The sequence below is a fragment of the Oncorhynchus mykiss genome, chromosome 23 (genome assembly GCF_013265735.2).
Source record: "Oncorhynchus mykiss isolate Arlee chromosome 23, USDA_OmykA_1.1, whole genome shotgun sequence".
NCBI lineage: Eukaryota > Metazoa > Chordata > Actinopteri > Salmoniformes > Salmonidae > Oncorhynchus > Oncorhynchus mykiss.
The window spans coordinates 28,780,703-28,797,000 of NC_048587.1; the positions used below are offsets into that span (position 1 = coordinate 28,780,703).

A 16,298-nucleotide genomic window follows, 5' to 3' on the forward strand; every position below is an offset into this window, starting at 1 on the left:
TGTGTGTGTGTGTGTGGGGGGGGATTATTCCTGTCAATTAAACCCCCTTACCTGGACATTCTGACTCCTCATTGTTCTGGACAGACATTTTGTAGTGGTTATTACTGGCCTAATATCAACACCTAAGTTTTCGCCTATTTGAATGGTCCTTTTGGATCTACAACCAAGCCATATTTTTCAAGTGCCCCTTTCATCTTCAATGGACAGAGGGTTGAAAAACAGAGTAGGAGTCTCTGGACACTGAGAGATGTGACCTGGTGAACCGCATGGCAGGTGTGTGGAGTGGAGTGGACACACAGGTGTGTTTCATACACAAGCCAGCTGATGTAATGTCATGCTATCATCTTGTGTTATTAGTGATGATATTTCATCATATTGATATGACATTATCCTCATCACCTCCCCTTCATTTTGTTTTCCAAATGGCTGCAGATATTTAAAGAGACATTTCAAAGACCTTAATTATTTTTTACAATTTTGCAGTTTAACATTTGAGCTTGGACTCATACATGCAGTGACTTGATCAAAATATAGAATTTTATATAATACAGTGTATTTGTTTGAAATACTATTGAAGAATGGGGGAAATTAACTTTTAGGCAAAAGAGAACCAGCTTCTGATAAATGTCTGCATAAAAGGAAATTAGTTATATTGAAAATACATAGGTCAAACAAGTATACTTGAGCATACACTGTATACCCACACGCATGAGCACAAATAAACGTGTACACACACACACACACACACACACACACACACACACACACACACACACACACACACACACACACACACACACACACACACACACACACACACACAGTGCCTTCAGAAAATATTTATACCACTTGACTTATTCCATATTTTGTGTGCCATATAATGACAGTGCCACATAATGACAAAGTGAAAACGTGCTTCTAAAAATGTTAGAACATTTATTGAAAATGAAGTACAGAAATATCTCAGTAACATAAGTATTCACACTCTTTTGCTATGCCATTCCAAATTCGTCCTTAAGATGTCACTACAACTTGATTGGAGTCCCCCTGTGGCCGATAACATCTTTTGACAGAGTTCCTTGGCTGAGATGGGAGAACCTGCCAGAAGAACTACAGAACTTCAGCAATCTGAGCTTTATGGGAGAGTGGAAGCCAACCCGGAGAAAAGGGGACTTGACAGCATGCCTGAAGTTTCCAAAAAGGCACGTGAAAGACTTTGATAGCATATGGCAAAAGATTCTGTGGTCTGATGAGACAAACATTTTACTATTTGTTCTGAATGCAAAGCGCTATGTCTGGAGGAAACCCGGTACAGCTCATCACCTGTCTAACATCATCCCTACCATGAAGCATGTTGGTGGCAGTGTCATGCTATGGGTATGCTTTTCAGTGTCAGGGAATGGTAAAGATAGAGGGAACAATAATTGGAGCCAAATATAGGCAAAACCTTGAAGAGAACCTATTTCAGAGTGCAAACTACCTTATGGACTGAACGTTATTTATAATAAAGGTTACATGGAGAAAATCGGACCTTTCTGAAATGAAAATGGATGGCCCTCCATTAAGAAAATTATATTTCACCTAAACCCTCCCTGAATGCTTGAAAAAACAAGTGACCCTCCCGTGTACCCAACATAATAATTCAAACAAAGTGAATTTCAGAAAACATGTCTGCTGTTTACCCTCACTTCTTGGACAGACCAGAGCCTTCCGATATGCAGTTTTAGAAACTGTTCTTTGTTCTGTAAGCATTACATGTAAACGCAGGAATTTTGATAGCGCACAGGACTGTGGGCCAGAAGGTTGTGGGTTCGCATCTCACTGTAGACAAGAGTAAGGGTGAAAAAAATCTCCTTTGAATGAATAAAGCAATTATGCATAATTTTACATATTAACAGAATATTTTTTAAATATCCTACAAATGACCTAAATTACAGGATAAGAATGGACAGAGAGAGAGGCCTATGTCTTCATCTTGTCATATTTGTCCTATGCCAATTGTGTGTCTTGTTTGCAACGAAACTGTCTCTGCAAATAATAAAATCTGAGATGTCATTAGGAATCTGAGCATGGTACTTTCAAAAGTAAATGTAGTCCTGCTTTGTGGCATTTTACAAAGGCTATATGTGTTATTGATCACACTATACATTTTTGTGCGTGTAGATATGGTTGTCCTTGTTTGATAGAGCCGTTGGACATCTTTCAGCGGTGTTCCTATCAGCGGATTTGCTGCTAAATGTTACCCATTTCAGGAACCTAGAGCTGTGTTCAAATACTCATACTAACCACACCCACAGTACAATGTGTGACGTGAATTGAGAATATAGTATATAGTATATAGTATTGGTCACAGTATGGATATACTTAGTATGTCAAAAGTTCCCAGATGTCGTACTAAATTCGCCAAAATATTCTGTTCTTTTGGGCCCATGATTAATTATTCAGGAAATAGACGCGGCTTCTCATAGTTTTCAGATTTGAAGAAAATGGCAGAAAATATGCAGCCGAAGTACAACGAGAGTGGATACAAATGCATTGTTTTAACTAATTATGACAAATATTAAGATAATGTTGAGCTATGTAATAAAGTAATGACTTTTGAAATAAGTTATCTTACACATTGGCTGACAATGTTGGCTGACAATTACGAACCACATAGCATATCATTACCATAACGTTAGTTGGCTACTTATACATCAAACTTGCCAGTATATTAACTATAGGCTATCTAACTAACTACTCAATGTCTATTGATTTGATTATTCTTGTCATTCTTAGCTTAGCTAAATGGTATGGTCGTTGTGCGTTCTCAATGGACATCCGGGTGCTTTTGTAAATTCGCTCTGGCTATCTACTCTGATTTCAGAGCACTCTCCTTTGAGTGTACCAGAGCGCAGAATAATGAATTTATGAGCACTCAACACAAGTTGAATATGGCCAGTGTCAGTAAACGTTGGCAATGAAGCGTAATAACATTTTTGCCAGCAGCATAGTTAGTCACCAAAGCTCTGGATAACATGAAAACTGTCTAACCAGCTATGCTAGGGCGAGTAAAATGGTTAGAGTGGTCTCATTTGTGTCTGGAAGTAGCTAGCAAGCTAGCCAACATTAGCTTGGGTGCTTGACTACCATTGTAAGGTCGGAACGCTCAAACTCAAATCAATCCTACTCCTCGGCCTGAGTGTCCAGTGTGCGCTCTGAGAGTGAAACACTCTGAATTTAGAAACTTACACTCTAACAATGCTCTGAATTTACTAGAGCACTCCAGATTGAATTTAAGAACACACCTGAAGTCGTAAAATGTCTAACTAGTAATTTGTTATGCTAACTAGCTAGCAAGAGGTTGCATAGCAACAGCATCAACTTCCGGTAGATAGGCGAAGAGCTAGTATGCTCAACTGAAAAGATACTGTTTGTTTACAAAGATCCAAGATGGTTTAGCAGTCAGACATCTTTTGTCCTCGTCTTGTCGTGTCCCGTGTTTATATCGTGTGTGTATATTTTATATATTTTTTCTTTGCATATATTTATACAAATGTTTTTCTTAACCTCAACTTCAACATACTCTCCTGCAATCCACCTCACCCAATGTGGTATGAATCTGCTATTTTCTTTACTTCAGTACTGGAACCCCCAACAGGAGTTAGCCAGCTAACTAGCTACTAGCTAGTAGTCAGCTAGCCACTGCTAGCAGTCATAAGCTACCTTTAGTCTGGACAACTCTCACCAGTCTGCACAGCGCGAGTCAAACCAGAGAAAATCTAAATTATTTTTCTCCTTATCTCCGGATTCCTACCGCAAGCTCTGAACCTTTTCACCTGGATCATCGCAGCTAGCTAGCTGCTATCCGTGTGGCCACTCCTGGCTAACGTCTCTGTCCCAAAGCAAGAACCAATTAGCCTGGAGCTAGCCTTTGCTAGGCCCATCTCCCGGCTAGCCGAAGAGGTCCATCAGCCACTCCTTGGGCTACAGTACCTATTTTGCCAATTGGCCTGGACCCTATCCGACCCATCACGACTGGACTACCAACGTAATTCGCCGAGAGGGGTTTTCAAATGGCTCCTCCGTCGCTACGTCCCCTGAATGCCCATCAGCTAGCCTGCTAGCCACGGCCTGCAAGCTGTATAGAGCATATCGGACTGTTAGCTTAAGAGACCCATCGGACAAATTATTTGGCCACTATACCTATTTTGCCAATTGGCCTGGACCCTTTTACCACACGGAGCCCTGCTGATCCATGATGACTGGTCTGCCGAGGTAACAGTACGAGGGGGCTACAACTGACTTCTTCCATCGTGACGTCCCTCTAAGGCCCTTCTGCTAGCTTGCTAGCCCAGGCCCACTAGCTGCCTGAATCGCCGTGTCTCCCCAGCCCGCCAAGTCACTCACTGGACCCCTATGATCACCTGGCTATTCATGCCTCTCCCTAATGTCAATATTGCTGTTTTGGTTAGTAATTAGTGCCTTATTTCACAGTAGAGCCTCTAGCCCTGCTCAATACACCTTTGTTAACCCTTTAGTTCCACCTCCCAACCTCACCTGGTTGAAATTATGTTTCTAGAGACAATTTCTCTCTCATCGTCACTCAATGCACGTCAGTAGAGGATGCCTGATTATTCTTTAAAAGTGCTTTCTTCACCATCTTAAATAAGCATGCCCGATTAAACAAATTTAGAACCAGGATACAGATATAGTCCTTGGTTCACTCCAAACATGACTGCCCTTGACCGGCACAAAAACATCCTGTGGCGTACTGCACTAGCATCGAATAGCCCCCGCGATATGCAACTTCTCAGGGAAGTTAGGAACCAATATACACAGGCAGTTAAGTAAGCAAAGGCTAGCTTTTTAAAATAGAAATTTGCATCCTGTAGCACAAACTCAAAAAAGTTCTGGGACACTGTAAAGTCCATGGATAATAAGAGCACCTCCTCCCAGCTGCCCACTGCACTGAGGCTAGGAAACACTGTCACCACCGATAAATCTGCGATAATTGACAATTTCAATAAGCATTTTTCTACGGCTAGCCATGCTTTCCACCTGGCTAACCCTGCCCCGTTCAACAGCTCCGCACCCCCTACAGCAATTTGCCCAAGCCTCTCCCATTTCTCCTTCACCCAAATCCAGATAGCTGATGTTCCGAAAGAGCTGCAAAATCTGGACCCCTACAAATCAGCTGGGCTAGACAATCTGGACCCTCTCTTTCTAAAATTATCTGCCAAAAATTGTTGAAAGTATATCTATCCTACCCTGCCTTTCTAAGGTCTTCAAAAGCCAAGTTTACGAACAGATCACTGACCATCTCGAATCCCACCGTACCTTCTTCACTATGCAATCTGGTTTCTGAGCTGGTCATGAGTGCACCTCAGCCAGGCTCAAGGTCCTAAACGATATCATAACGCCATCGATAAGAGACAATACTGTGCAGCCGTCTTCATCAACCTGGCCAAGGCTTTCGACTCTGTCAATCATCATATTCTTATCGGCAGACTCAATAGCCTCGGTTTTTCTAATGACTGCCTTGCCTGGTTCACCAACTACTTTGCAGACAGAGGTCAGTGTGTCAAATCGGAGGGCATGTTGTCCGGGCTTCTGGCAGTCTCTATGGGGGTGCCACAGGGTTCAATTCTCGGGTTGACTCTTTTCTCTGTATATATCAATGATGTTGCTCTTGCTGCGGGCGACTCCCTGATCCACCTCTACGTAGGCGATACCATTCTGTATACTTCTGGCCCTTCCTTGGACACTGTGCTATCTAACCTCCAAACGAGCTTCAATGCCATACAACACTTCTTCCGTGGCCTCCAACTGCTCTTAAATGCTAGTAAAACCAAATGCAATCTTTTCAACCATTCGCTGCCTGCACCCGCACGCCCGACTAGCATCACCACCCTGGATGGTTCCGACCTAGAATACGTGGACATCTATAAGTACCTAGGTGTCTGGCTAGACTGTTAACTCTCCTTCCAGACTCATATCAAACATCTCCAATCTAAAATCAAATCTAGAATCAGCTTTCTATTTCGCAACAAAGCCTCCTTCACTCACGCCGTCAAACTTACCCTAGTAAAACTGACTATCCTACCGATCCTCGACTTCGGCGATGTCATCTACAAAATAGCTTCCAATACTCTACTCAGCAAACTGGATGTGGTTTATCACAGTGCCATCCGTTTTGTTACTAAAGCACCTTATACCACCCACCACTGCAACCTGTATGCTCTAGTTGGCTGGCCCTCGCTACATATTCGTCGCCAGACCCACTGGCTCCAGGTCATCTACAAGTCCATGCTAGGTAAAGCTCCGCCTTATCTCAGTTCACTGGTCACGATGGCAACACCCACCAATAGCACGCGCTCCAGCAGGTGTATCTCACTGATCATCCCTAAAGCCAACAACTCATTTGGCCGCATTTCCTTCCAGTTCTCTGCTGCCTGTGACTGGAACGAATTGCAAAAATCGCTGAAGTTGGAGACTTTTATCTCCCTCATCAACTTTAAACATCTGCTATCTGAGCAGCTAACCGATCGCTGCAGCTGTACATAGTCCATCGGTAAATAGCCCACCCAATTCACCTACCTCATCCCCATACTGTTTTTATTTATTTACTTTTCTGCTCTTTTGCACACCAGTATCTCTACCTGCACATGACCATCTGATCATTTATCACTCCTGTGTTAATCTGCTAAATTGTAATTATTCGCTACCTCCTCATGCATTTTGCACACAATGTATATAGACTCTTTCTTTTTCTGTGTTATTGACTTGTTTATTGTTTACTCCATGTGTAACTCTGTGTTGTTATCTGTTTACACTGCTATGCTTTATCATGGCCAGGTCGCAGTTGTAAATGAAAACTTGTTCTCAACTAGCCTACCTGGTTAAATAAATAAAAATACATTTAAAAAAGTATTGTAACCAGTTTCTTGAGGGCTAAACATCTGCTGAACTGTTCAATGCCATGATGTAGGGAGGGCAGAGGGCCAGATATTATAGGCGTTTGTTGTTGTTGAGTAATGACCCAATTAGTTATTTTAAATCCATCTTAAGCTCTTCTGAGCTGCCCTTCATAATGTCCTTTGACCACACATGAACCATGACAGTATCAGCCCCCGGTGACTGACTCACAGCCTCGGGAAGCAACCTGGTGATATCCTGATCTTTTTCTCCAGGAAAACACAAAGTCTTTGCCCCAGGTACAGATATACAGTTGAAGTCAGAAGTTTACATACACCTTAGCCAAATACAGTTAAAGTCAGTTTTTCACAATTACTGACATTTAATCCTAGTAACAATTCCCTGTTTTAGGTGAGTTAGGATCACCACTTTCTTTTAAGAATGTGAAATGTCAGAATTATAGTAGAGTGATTTATTTCAGCTTTTATTTCTTTCATCACATTCCCAGTGGGTCAGAAGTTTACATTCAATCAATTAGTATTTGGTAGCATTGCCTTTAAATTGTTTAACTTGGGTCAAATGTTTCGGGTAGCCTTTCACAAGCTTCCCACAGTAAGTTAGGTGAATTTTGGCCCATTCCTCCTGACAGAGCTGGTGTAACTGAGTCAGGTTTGTAGGCCTCCTTGCTCGCACGCGCTTTTTCAGTTCTGCCCACAAATGTTCTGGAGGATTGAGGTCAGGGCTTTGTGATGGCCACTCCAATACATTGGCGTTGTTATCCTTAAGCCATTTTGCCACAACTTTGGAAGTATACTTGGGGTCATTGTTCATTTGGATGACCAATTTGCGACCAAGCTTTAACTTCCTGACTGATGTCTTGAGATGTTGCTTCAATATATCCACATAATTTTCATAATTGTCCTGCCTCATGATGCCATCTATTTTGTGAAGTGACCAGTCCCTCCTGCAGCAAAGCACCCCCACAACATGATGCTGCCACCCCCGTGCATCATGGTTGGGATGGTGTTCTTCGGCTTGCAAACCTCCCCCTGTTTCCTCCTAAAATAACGATGGTCATTATGGCCAAATAGTTCTATTTTTGTTTCATCAGACCAGAGGACATTTCTCCAAAAAGTACGATCTTTGTCCCCATGTGCAGTTGCAAACCGTAGTCTGGCTTTTTTATCCTCACTGGTACAAGCTAGCGTCCCACCTCGACAACAGCCAGGGAAATTGCAGGGCGCCAAATTCAAAACAACAGAAATCCCATAATTGAAATTCATCAAACATACAAGTATTATACACCATTTTAAAGACAAACTTCTTATTAATCCAACCACAATGTCCGATTTCAAAAAGGCTTTACGGAGAAAGCACACCATGTGATTATGTTAGGCCAGCGCCTAGTCACAGAAAACCATACAGCCATTTTCCAGCCAAGGAGAGTGCTCACAAAAGACAGAAATAGCAATTAAATTAGTCACTAACCTTTGATGATCTTCATCAGATGGCACTCACAGGACTTCATGTTACACAATAAATGTGTATTCTGTTCGATAAAGTTAATCTTTATGTCCAAAAACTTCATTTTAAATTGGTGCGTTATGTTCAGAAATGCATGGTCTCAAACAAACATCCGGTGAAAGTGCAGAGAGCCACATCAAATTACAGAAATACTCATAATAAACATTGATGAAAGATACAAGTGTTTAACATACATTTAAAGATAAACTTCTCCTTAATGCAACCGCTGTGTCAGATTTCAAAAAGTAATTTTTCATTAGTTTTCATTAGTAACTGCATTGTTAATTCTCTTGAGAGGACTTTTTCCACATTTTATTGTGTTACTAATGAATTAAATTGAGGTTTTGTGCCACTGATCTACATACATTACCCCACAATGTAAAAGTAGACCCCACACATACAATTGTCTGTAAACTCCCTCAGTTAAGTAGTGAATTTCTACCCCAGATTCAACCACAAAGACCAGGGAGGTTTTCCATTGCCTCGCAAAGAAGGGCATCTATTGATAGATGGGTAAAAAAAATTAAAAGAAGACCCTGAATATTTATTCAAGCATGGTGAAGTTATTAATTATGCTTTGGATGGTGAATCAATACACCCAGTCACTACAAAGATACTGGCAACAGGCAACTCTGTTGCCAGACAGGAAGGAAACCACTGAGGGATTTCTCCATGAGGCTAATGTTGACTTTAGAACAGTTACAGAGTTTAATGGTTGTGATTGGAGAAAACTGAGGATTGATCAACAACATTGTAGTTACTCCACAATACTAACCTAAATGACAGATTGAAAAGAAGAAAGTCTGTACAAAATACAAATATTCCAAGACATGCATCCTGTTCGCTATAAGGCACCAAAGTAAAAAAAATGGGGCAAAGAAATTCACATTTTGCCCTGAATACAATGCATTACATTTTGGGCAAATCCAGCACATTACTGAACACCACTCTTCATATTTTCAATGCTGTCTGCATCATGTTATGAATATGCTCGTCATCAGCAAAGGGAGTTATTTTTGGGGGATAAAAATAAAAACGAATGGAGCACAAGCAAAATCCTTAAAGGAAACGTGGGTCAGTCTTCTTTCCTACAGACACGGAGACAAATTCACCTTCCATCAGGATAATAACCTAAAACTCAAGGCCAAATATGCACCGGAGTTGCTTACCAAGATTACATTGAATGTTCCATAGTGGCCTAGTTATAGTTTTGACTTAAATCGTCATGAAAATCTATGGCAAAACATGAAAATGGCAGCATCCCCTGTGGGGATGTTTTTCAGAGGCAGGGACTGAGATACTAGTCAGGATTCAGGGATATATGTACGGAGCAAAGTAGAGAGAGATCCTTGATGAAAACCTGCTCCAGAGCGCTCTGGACCTCAGACTGGGGCGATGGTTCATCTTCCAACAGGACAACGACCCTAAGCACACAGCCAAGACAATGCATGAGTGGCTTGGGGACAAGTCTCTGAATGTCCTTGAGTGGCCCAGCTAGATCTCAGATTTGAACCTGATCGAATATCTCTGGAGAGACCTGAAAATAGCTGTGCAGCGACTCTCCCCATCCATCCTGACATAGCTTGAGAGGATTTGCAGTGAATAATGGGGGAAACTCCCAAAATACAGGTGTGCCAAGCTTGTAGTGTCATACCCAGGAAGACTTGAGTCTGTAACCTGCTTTTGCTTTGTCATTATGGGGTATTGTGTGTATATTGATGAGGGGGAAAAACTATTTAATCCATTTTAGAATATGGCTGTTACATAACAACATGTGGAAAACGTCTAGGGGTTTGAATACTTCCGAATGCACTGTACAGTACACATTGCTTGACTCACATTGTTGTGCTGTGCTCACTTCAACAGGAAGGTAGTCCTTCTTGTGCCAAATTTTGTCAACAAACTTTGTCATCAATGTATGGCATTCTCTGAATTTATGGTGCTTTCAAGACAACTGGGAGCTCTAGAAAGAGGCCAGAGTTCCCATCTTGGAATTGCAAGTTGGATGACTGTTCAAAACCTATGTTTCCAAGTCGGAGCAATTTTTTTTCAGAGTTCCCAGTTTTCTTGAACTCACTGAAGTCTGATATTTCCCAGTTCCGAGTTTCCAGTTGTTTTGAACGAGGCAGAAGTCATGCTGGATTGACAGCATGGCCAATGTGTTCAACCTTTTCTGGCCCATGGTGTTGCATGTGAATGTTTAACCTTTTAAGCTTGGAAAATAAACCCTTAAACCCAGACTTGGACCACACACCCTTTCCATTGAATAGCAGGCTATTGATTGGTTTGCAATTCTTGCAGTTAGCCACTGATTCCTTTCAAACCGCTCATTGTTGAATTTGCGATTTACAACTTGTGTAATTTTTATGTCCAATGACTGATGAGCACTGAGACATTTTATCTTCATATGGCAAGGATTAAAAAGGATTTGCAAGTAGATATTTGACTTGATTCATGATGATGACTCATTGTCTAGCTTGCTAGCTAAGATTTTGAAAGTATGTTGACATGATCAGTCTAATTAAAGCTGTGGTAGATATAACGTGATTTGACATCATTTTATCTGTGGCCAGTGACTTCAGCCTTCTTGAATGGGCACTTCTAATGTAAATCTATGGCAGCACCCAAGGGGAATGAATTTTCTATCTCTTCCTATAGATTTTGAGGTGATGTAGTGTCCCCATGAGTAACAGAACACTGAGCCAATCACGGCTAAACTAGAGAATATGAGCAACCCCTACGCTCTTTATTTTCTGCTGGCTGCCCCACCACCACAGAAAGCACTGAGCTAGGCCGAAACACCTGCATTTTGGAGCTGCCTGCTCATGAAAGCAAAAAACAGACCATGTTTGAATGCAGCTTTATTAACTCAGTGATTTGGGTACAAAACGGGCACAATTTTTTCTTTATATTGACGGGTCGCCACTGATAATAACCTTGAGAACCTGGAGTAATGGTATAAAAATCCAATCCAGGGTGAGTATTGTTAACCTACAGTTTGTGAGTGTACTGCATGATCTTACAGTGTTTGTCTTGCTAGTGAGAAAGACAAACTGGGATATATTGGTACTTACTTAGAATCAAGTGGGTCCAGTTCTTAAAGTTACACAATAGCAAAACAGAATGAACCATCAAAATGAAAAGATTTAGATTTTTTTATCAATCAGAATTTATGGCACAGTAAACAGACAACTCACCATACTGAATTGAGAATACATTACTTGAGGGACATACAGTATCTTCTGCAGTTTCCATGATGAGATCTTTATGATGACTCCAGTTCCGTGTACTGTTCAAGCCAAAGTTTCTCTAATCTTCTTTTTTTCCAAGTTTTTGGATGCTCACAGTAGGGTGAGAAGCGCTTTTTGATTGCTGAATGTGAATTTTGCTGGGTCAAAAAAAACAAGGACAATTGTGTAGTAGTCTATGTCCTCGTTCTGGTGTATTTTTAATAGTTCTATACAAACCCACCAAAAAATATAATAAAGGAGGAGTAGATTGAAGTTTTAAGTCCACAACATGCTCTGTCAGTGTTCTCTGACCTTAGTTAGAAACAAACTGTTTTCCTTCACCCATGTATTGTTCTGCAGAGCACTCAGGTGGACAGTATCTGATAGACCAGATGAACCCCATGCTCATAACATTGTATATGGCCAGAAGTACTCTGAGGACGCACGATAGCCAGTCTTACAAGGGCATCAATTCATGAGAGAAGTGAGGAAAGACTGTGAAAATAAGCAACAAATGGTTGCTCTCATTTGCTAACCCCACCTCCACCTTACACACACACACACACACACACACACACACACACACACACACACACACACACACACACACACACACACAAACACACACACACACACACACACACACACACACACACACACACACACACATACACACACACACGCTATGATTTTAAAATGGATTGACATTGGCACCATAACAGTGCACTTTTGTCTAGAGTCAAATCAAATCAAAGTTTATTTGTCACATGCGCCGAATACAACAGGTGTAGGTAGACCTTACAGTGAAATGCTTACTTACAGGCTCTAACCAATAGTGCCAAAAAAATATTAGGTGAACAATAGGTAAGTAAAGATATAAAAACAACAGTAAAAATACAGTGGAAAATAACATTAGTGAGGCTATATACAGTAGCGAGGCTATAAAAGTAGTGAGGCTACATACAGACACCATACAGAGTGACATGATAGCAATATGTCTGTGTTCCTCATTATGCAAAGTAATTAAGCACTAATAATCAGGTGTTGCCATGGAAGCTTGTGCTGAGGGCAATCTTCATTGTATTTACATACACTATGCTAACTTTTCTGCAAAGCAAGGTGCTTCTCCTCTGCTTCACAATTAGATTCCCCCTGTCACTACGGTCTGAGGGGTGAGGACAGGGGCAGCACTACGCGCCTCAATCAGTGTCTAATCACAGTCAATGGTATCTTAAATGTAGTCAGCTAGCAGCACATTGATTGCAAACAATTTAACGGAGATTGGTCTTCTCAAACCTCCCGCCTCGTCAAGGACTCTCTTAGTATCACCAGCAGAGTGAAGCTTAAAGAAAGGACAGAAAAAAGCAACTAGAATCACATTTCTAGAGAACATTGTCTTCTTAGCTGTGAAGAGGGGGTGTGTTGGTGGGGGTGTGTGAGTCAACACTTCATGACCCAAACCCCACCTACCACCTCACCTCCCCCACACACAGTCTTTAGGCTGTGGGTCGCGAGGAGTATTGTTACGAAGGGCACTGCTTAAGGGAGGTCTGGGTAGACCCATTTAAGCCCTTACCCCTCCCCTCCCCTCTCTACCCCTCCCCATTCTCCTTTATTCTTCTATAAGCCCCTTTTATGCAAGTGTCCTGGGCCCCCGCATTCGCAAATAGTAGCAGACACTACGGTTCCAACATGGTAAGTGCGACATTTACATAGATACCGAATACCAAATATTGGAACTGGATATCATTTCATTGGTACATTTTGTTTTTGCAACCGGGTGTACTGTATGTTTGCAAAGTATGGGTATATTTTCCCTGTTATTTCTAAGTGAAGTAAGGACATTCTGCGCCGGCTTGGGGCTGTTTGTTTTGGTGTATGTCTTTGTTATGTACCACTATTTTGGAACAATCCAATGTGATTTCCTTCACATGGCAGGATATACTCCGAGTAAGGATGTTCAGATTACTCCCGTGTAAAAAGCATGAGTGGATTCATTCTCCAAAATGTTTGTTGAGGTGATTTTTATACAGATTAGTCCCATGTACCAGGTAGTGCTGCAGTTGTGGCTGCCCCCCTAAAATAGCTGCCGTGGCAGTATTTCCATCTCTCCCTTTTCTTGATTCGCTCCGTAGAGGATTCACTTGGCATGAGATCTATGTTACAGTGTTTAAGCTTAGAGCTGAAGCATTCCTCTCGTATTGATTTAAAGTGATGTGACAAAGTATATATTTTTTTATTACGATTCATTTAGAAATAGGTGCACTGAAAACAAACATCATACACATTCTAATGTGCTGTACAATTGGTACGCAACATCTTATGAATTGTGTTTTTTTTCTAAGTAGGGAATATAAAATGTTGTAAAACTTCTCATGTGTTTTTATGAAAAGAAGGGAAATGGGGTGTATTTAATTAATTTATGTTTCATTTTGTTTTCCCTCTCCATTTTCACTCCCTGTAGGTCTTTTGATCTCGGAGCATCCCGTTTTGTTTCCCTTCGGCGTCTTACTGATGCTTGGCTGCACTTGAATAAAGAACCCTTCAAGTAGCACTAATCACCACCAAACATGAGGTTCCTGTGGCCCCTGTTCTTCCTCCTGTGCCTTCGTGTCCTACCCAGCACCGAGGCCAAACACCAGATCTCCGACGACAAGACGTTGCATCTCCCACCACCATTGGCAGGCAAGATGCCCAAGAACTCTGTAACAAGCTCAGGAGGGTTCAGCACAAAGGTTGGCCATAACTGTACTTGGGATACGTCTGGGGAGGGCGTGGTGAATCTGCTGGTCAGCTGTAACTCCGGGGAGCAGACCTACTGGTGCCGCTACACTGGACAGCCAGACTTGTGCCAAGCCTACAGTGACAGGAAGGCACAGGTCAGGCACTGGAAACAACTGGTGGGCAAGCTGAAGAAGAGGAACAACGCGTGCAAAGGGGAGAAAGTGCTGAAGACCCCCACCTGCAAGGCCCCCATGGACTCCCACATGAAACTCAAAGAGAAGGGGAACAGTGGAGGAGAGAAGGATCCATTGCCCCTGGCTCCTGAAATGGTAGAGAAGGAGGAGAAGAAAGAGGATAGGACTCTGTTGGAGGAGAGGAATTGGGATGGAGAGATAAACGACATGGAGCCAGTGGAGAATTACTGTGCCGAGGGATGGCATTCTGTCTGTTCTTTCTTTGTAAGGTTTTTGGAAGGTTAAAGTTTTTAAGTGTTTCTAAGGTTAAACAAAGGACAAATCTGATGAACTCAGTTGGTTGAAAAACTCCACCTCTATATCCGGGCTTACTTCTTTGCTACGTAAACAAAAATGGTTTGTCTGAAGCGATATAGAGACGAAATATAGGCTTCATAGGAATGTTTTGGGTTGTGTATTTTATTGTGAACTAATATTTGCTATTGTTCATTTGTAGTCACTAGACTTGTATCAGATTTCTATTTTTTAACTTTAACACAGCATACAAAATTATACCTGTGAATAAACATACCTTACTATATAAATATTGAACATTTGTTTTATTAGTTTAATAAATGATCACAAATTAGATGGTTATTTTTTAGAAGCAGTTAATTAGAAGGACTATATGGATGATATAGTTATTTATATTGTGAAGTTGGGGAAATACTGTAATACTTGATACAAAATCGCAATAGTATTGACAAGATCTTTGTGCTGTAGTGTATACACTTGAGGATAACAAATTAATGGTAATGAGCATGAATAGGATAATATTGAGAAACTTTTATGTATTTTCCCCATAGTTTATCCCTTGATATTAGTTGCCAGAAAATAAAAAATCTCTTGAGACAATGTTATTTTTCTTAATGATGTCAACATAACACAGGAAATGCAGTTCTTAAAAATTGCCAACCCTGATAATCACATTTTTTTCATGTCTTTGTATGTAGTGATAGGGTCACGTCTGTGAGACCTTGTGTACACTTAGAATAGACATACAGAAAGTGTTAATTGAAAATGTCACAAGATTAAGATGAGATATTTGAAAATACTTTATGGCAAACAAGACTCACAAAATATCGTGGAAACCTGTTGTGATCTGTTTGAGGTGACACTGACTCTCCAAATTTGCACAATTGATTGCATGCTCTCTGGGAAATAAAGCAGTCTTGTGACTACAGTAATAAGTGGATGTTTATATATAGTTTTAAAAGTACCATCTTATTTAGTATCTGTGGCTCTACTATCTCTTTCTCATCCATAGTTTGATTGAGATTCTCTTCATGAGACAACTGTGTGGTTATTAATTGAAATATTGTCTGTCTTTTCTAGTGTTGCTTTTTTGTGTGATCTGGTAGCCAGTGGCCACAGACAACAAATAGACGATTATGAGTTGCACTGCCAATGCCAACAGATGGCAGGAGGTACCTCCTGGCACTATAGTGGGTGATCATTGCAGTCCACCTAAGCTATTCAAGTGCCCAATTTGTTCAGGTTAACACAAACTAAACATTTTTAATAAAAACTTGGACCGATTATACCAACCAGAGCCACAGTCTTGCCTTTAAGTCTCACTGCAATTTGCGTGTGTGTGTGTGTGTGTGTGTGTGTGTGTGTGTGTGTGTGTGTGTGTGTGTGTGTGTGTGTGTGTGTGTGTGTGTGTGTGTGTGTGTGTGTGTGTGTGTGT

General features: G+C 41.2%; 1 protein-coding gene across 1 annotated transcript; it reads left to right on the top strand.

The window, feature by feature from the left end:
• Nucleotides 1–13,191: 13,191 nt before the first annotated feature.
• Nucleotides 13,192–16,160, top strand: LOC110502550 (fibroblast growth factor-binding protein 2). Its single transcript, XM_021580670.2, has 2 exons — nt 13,192–13,346; nt 14,116–16,160. The coding sequence occupies exon 2, from the start codon at nt 14,222–14,224 to the stop codon at nt 14,852–14,854; it is 633 nt and encodes a 210-aa protein (XP_021436345.1). The 5' UTR covers nt 13,192–13,346; nt 14,116–14,221; the 3' UTR covers nt 14,855–16,160.
• The last annotated feature ends 138 nt before the right edge of the window (nt 16,161–16,298 follow it).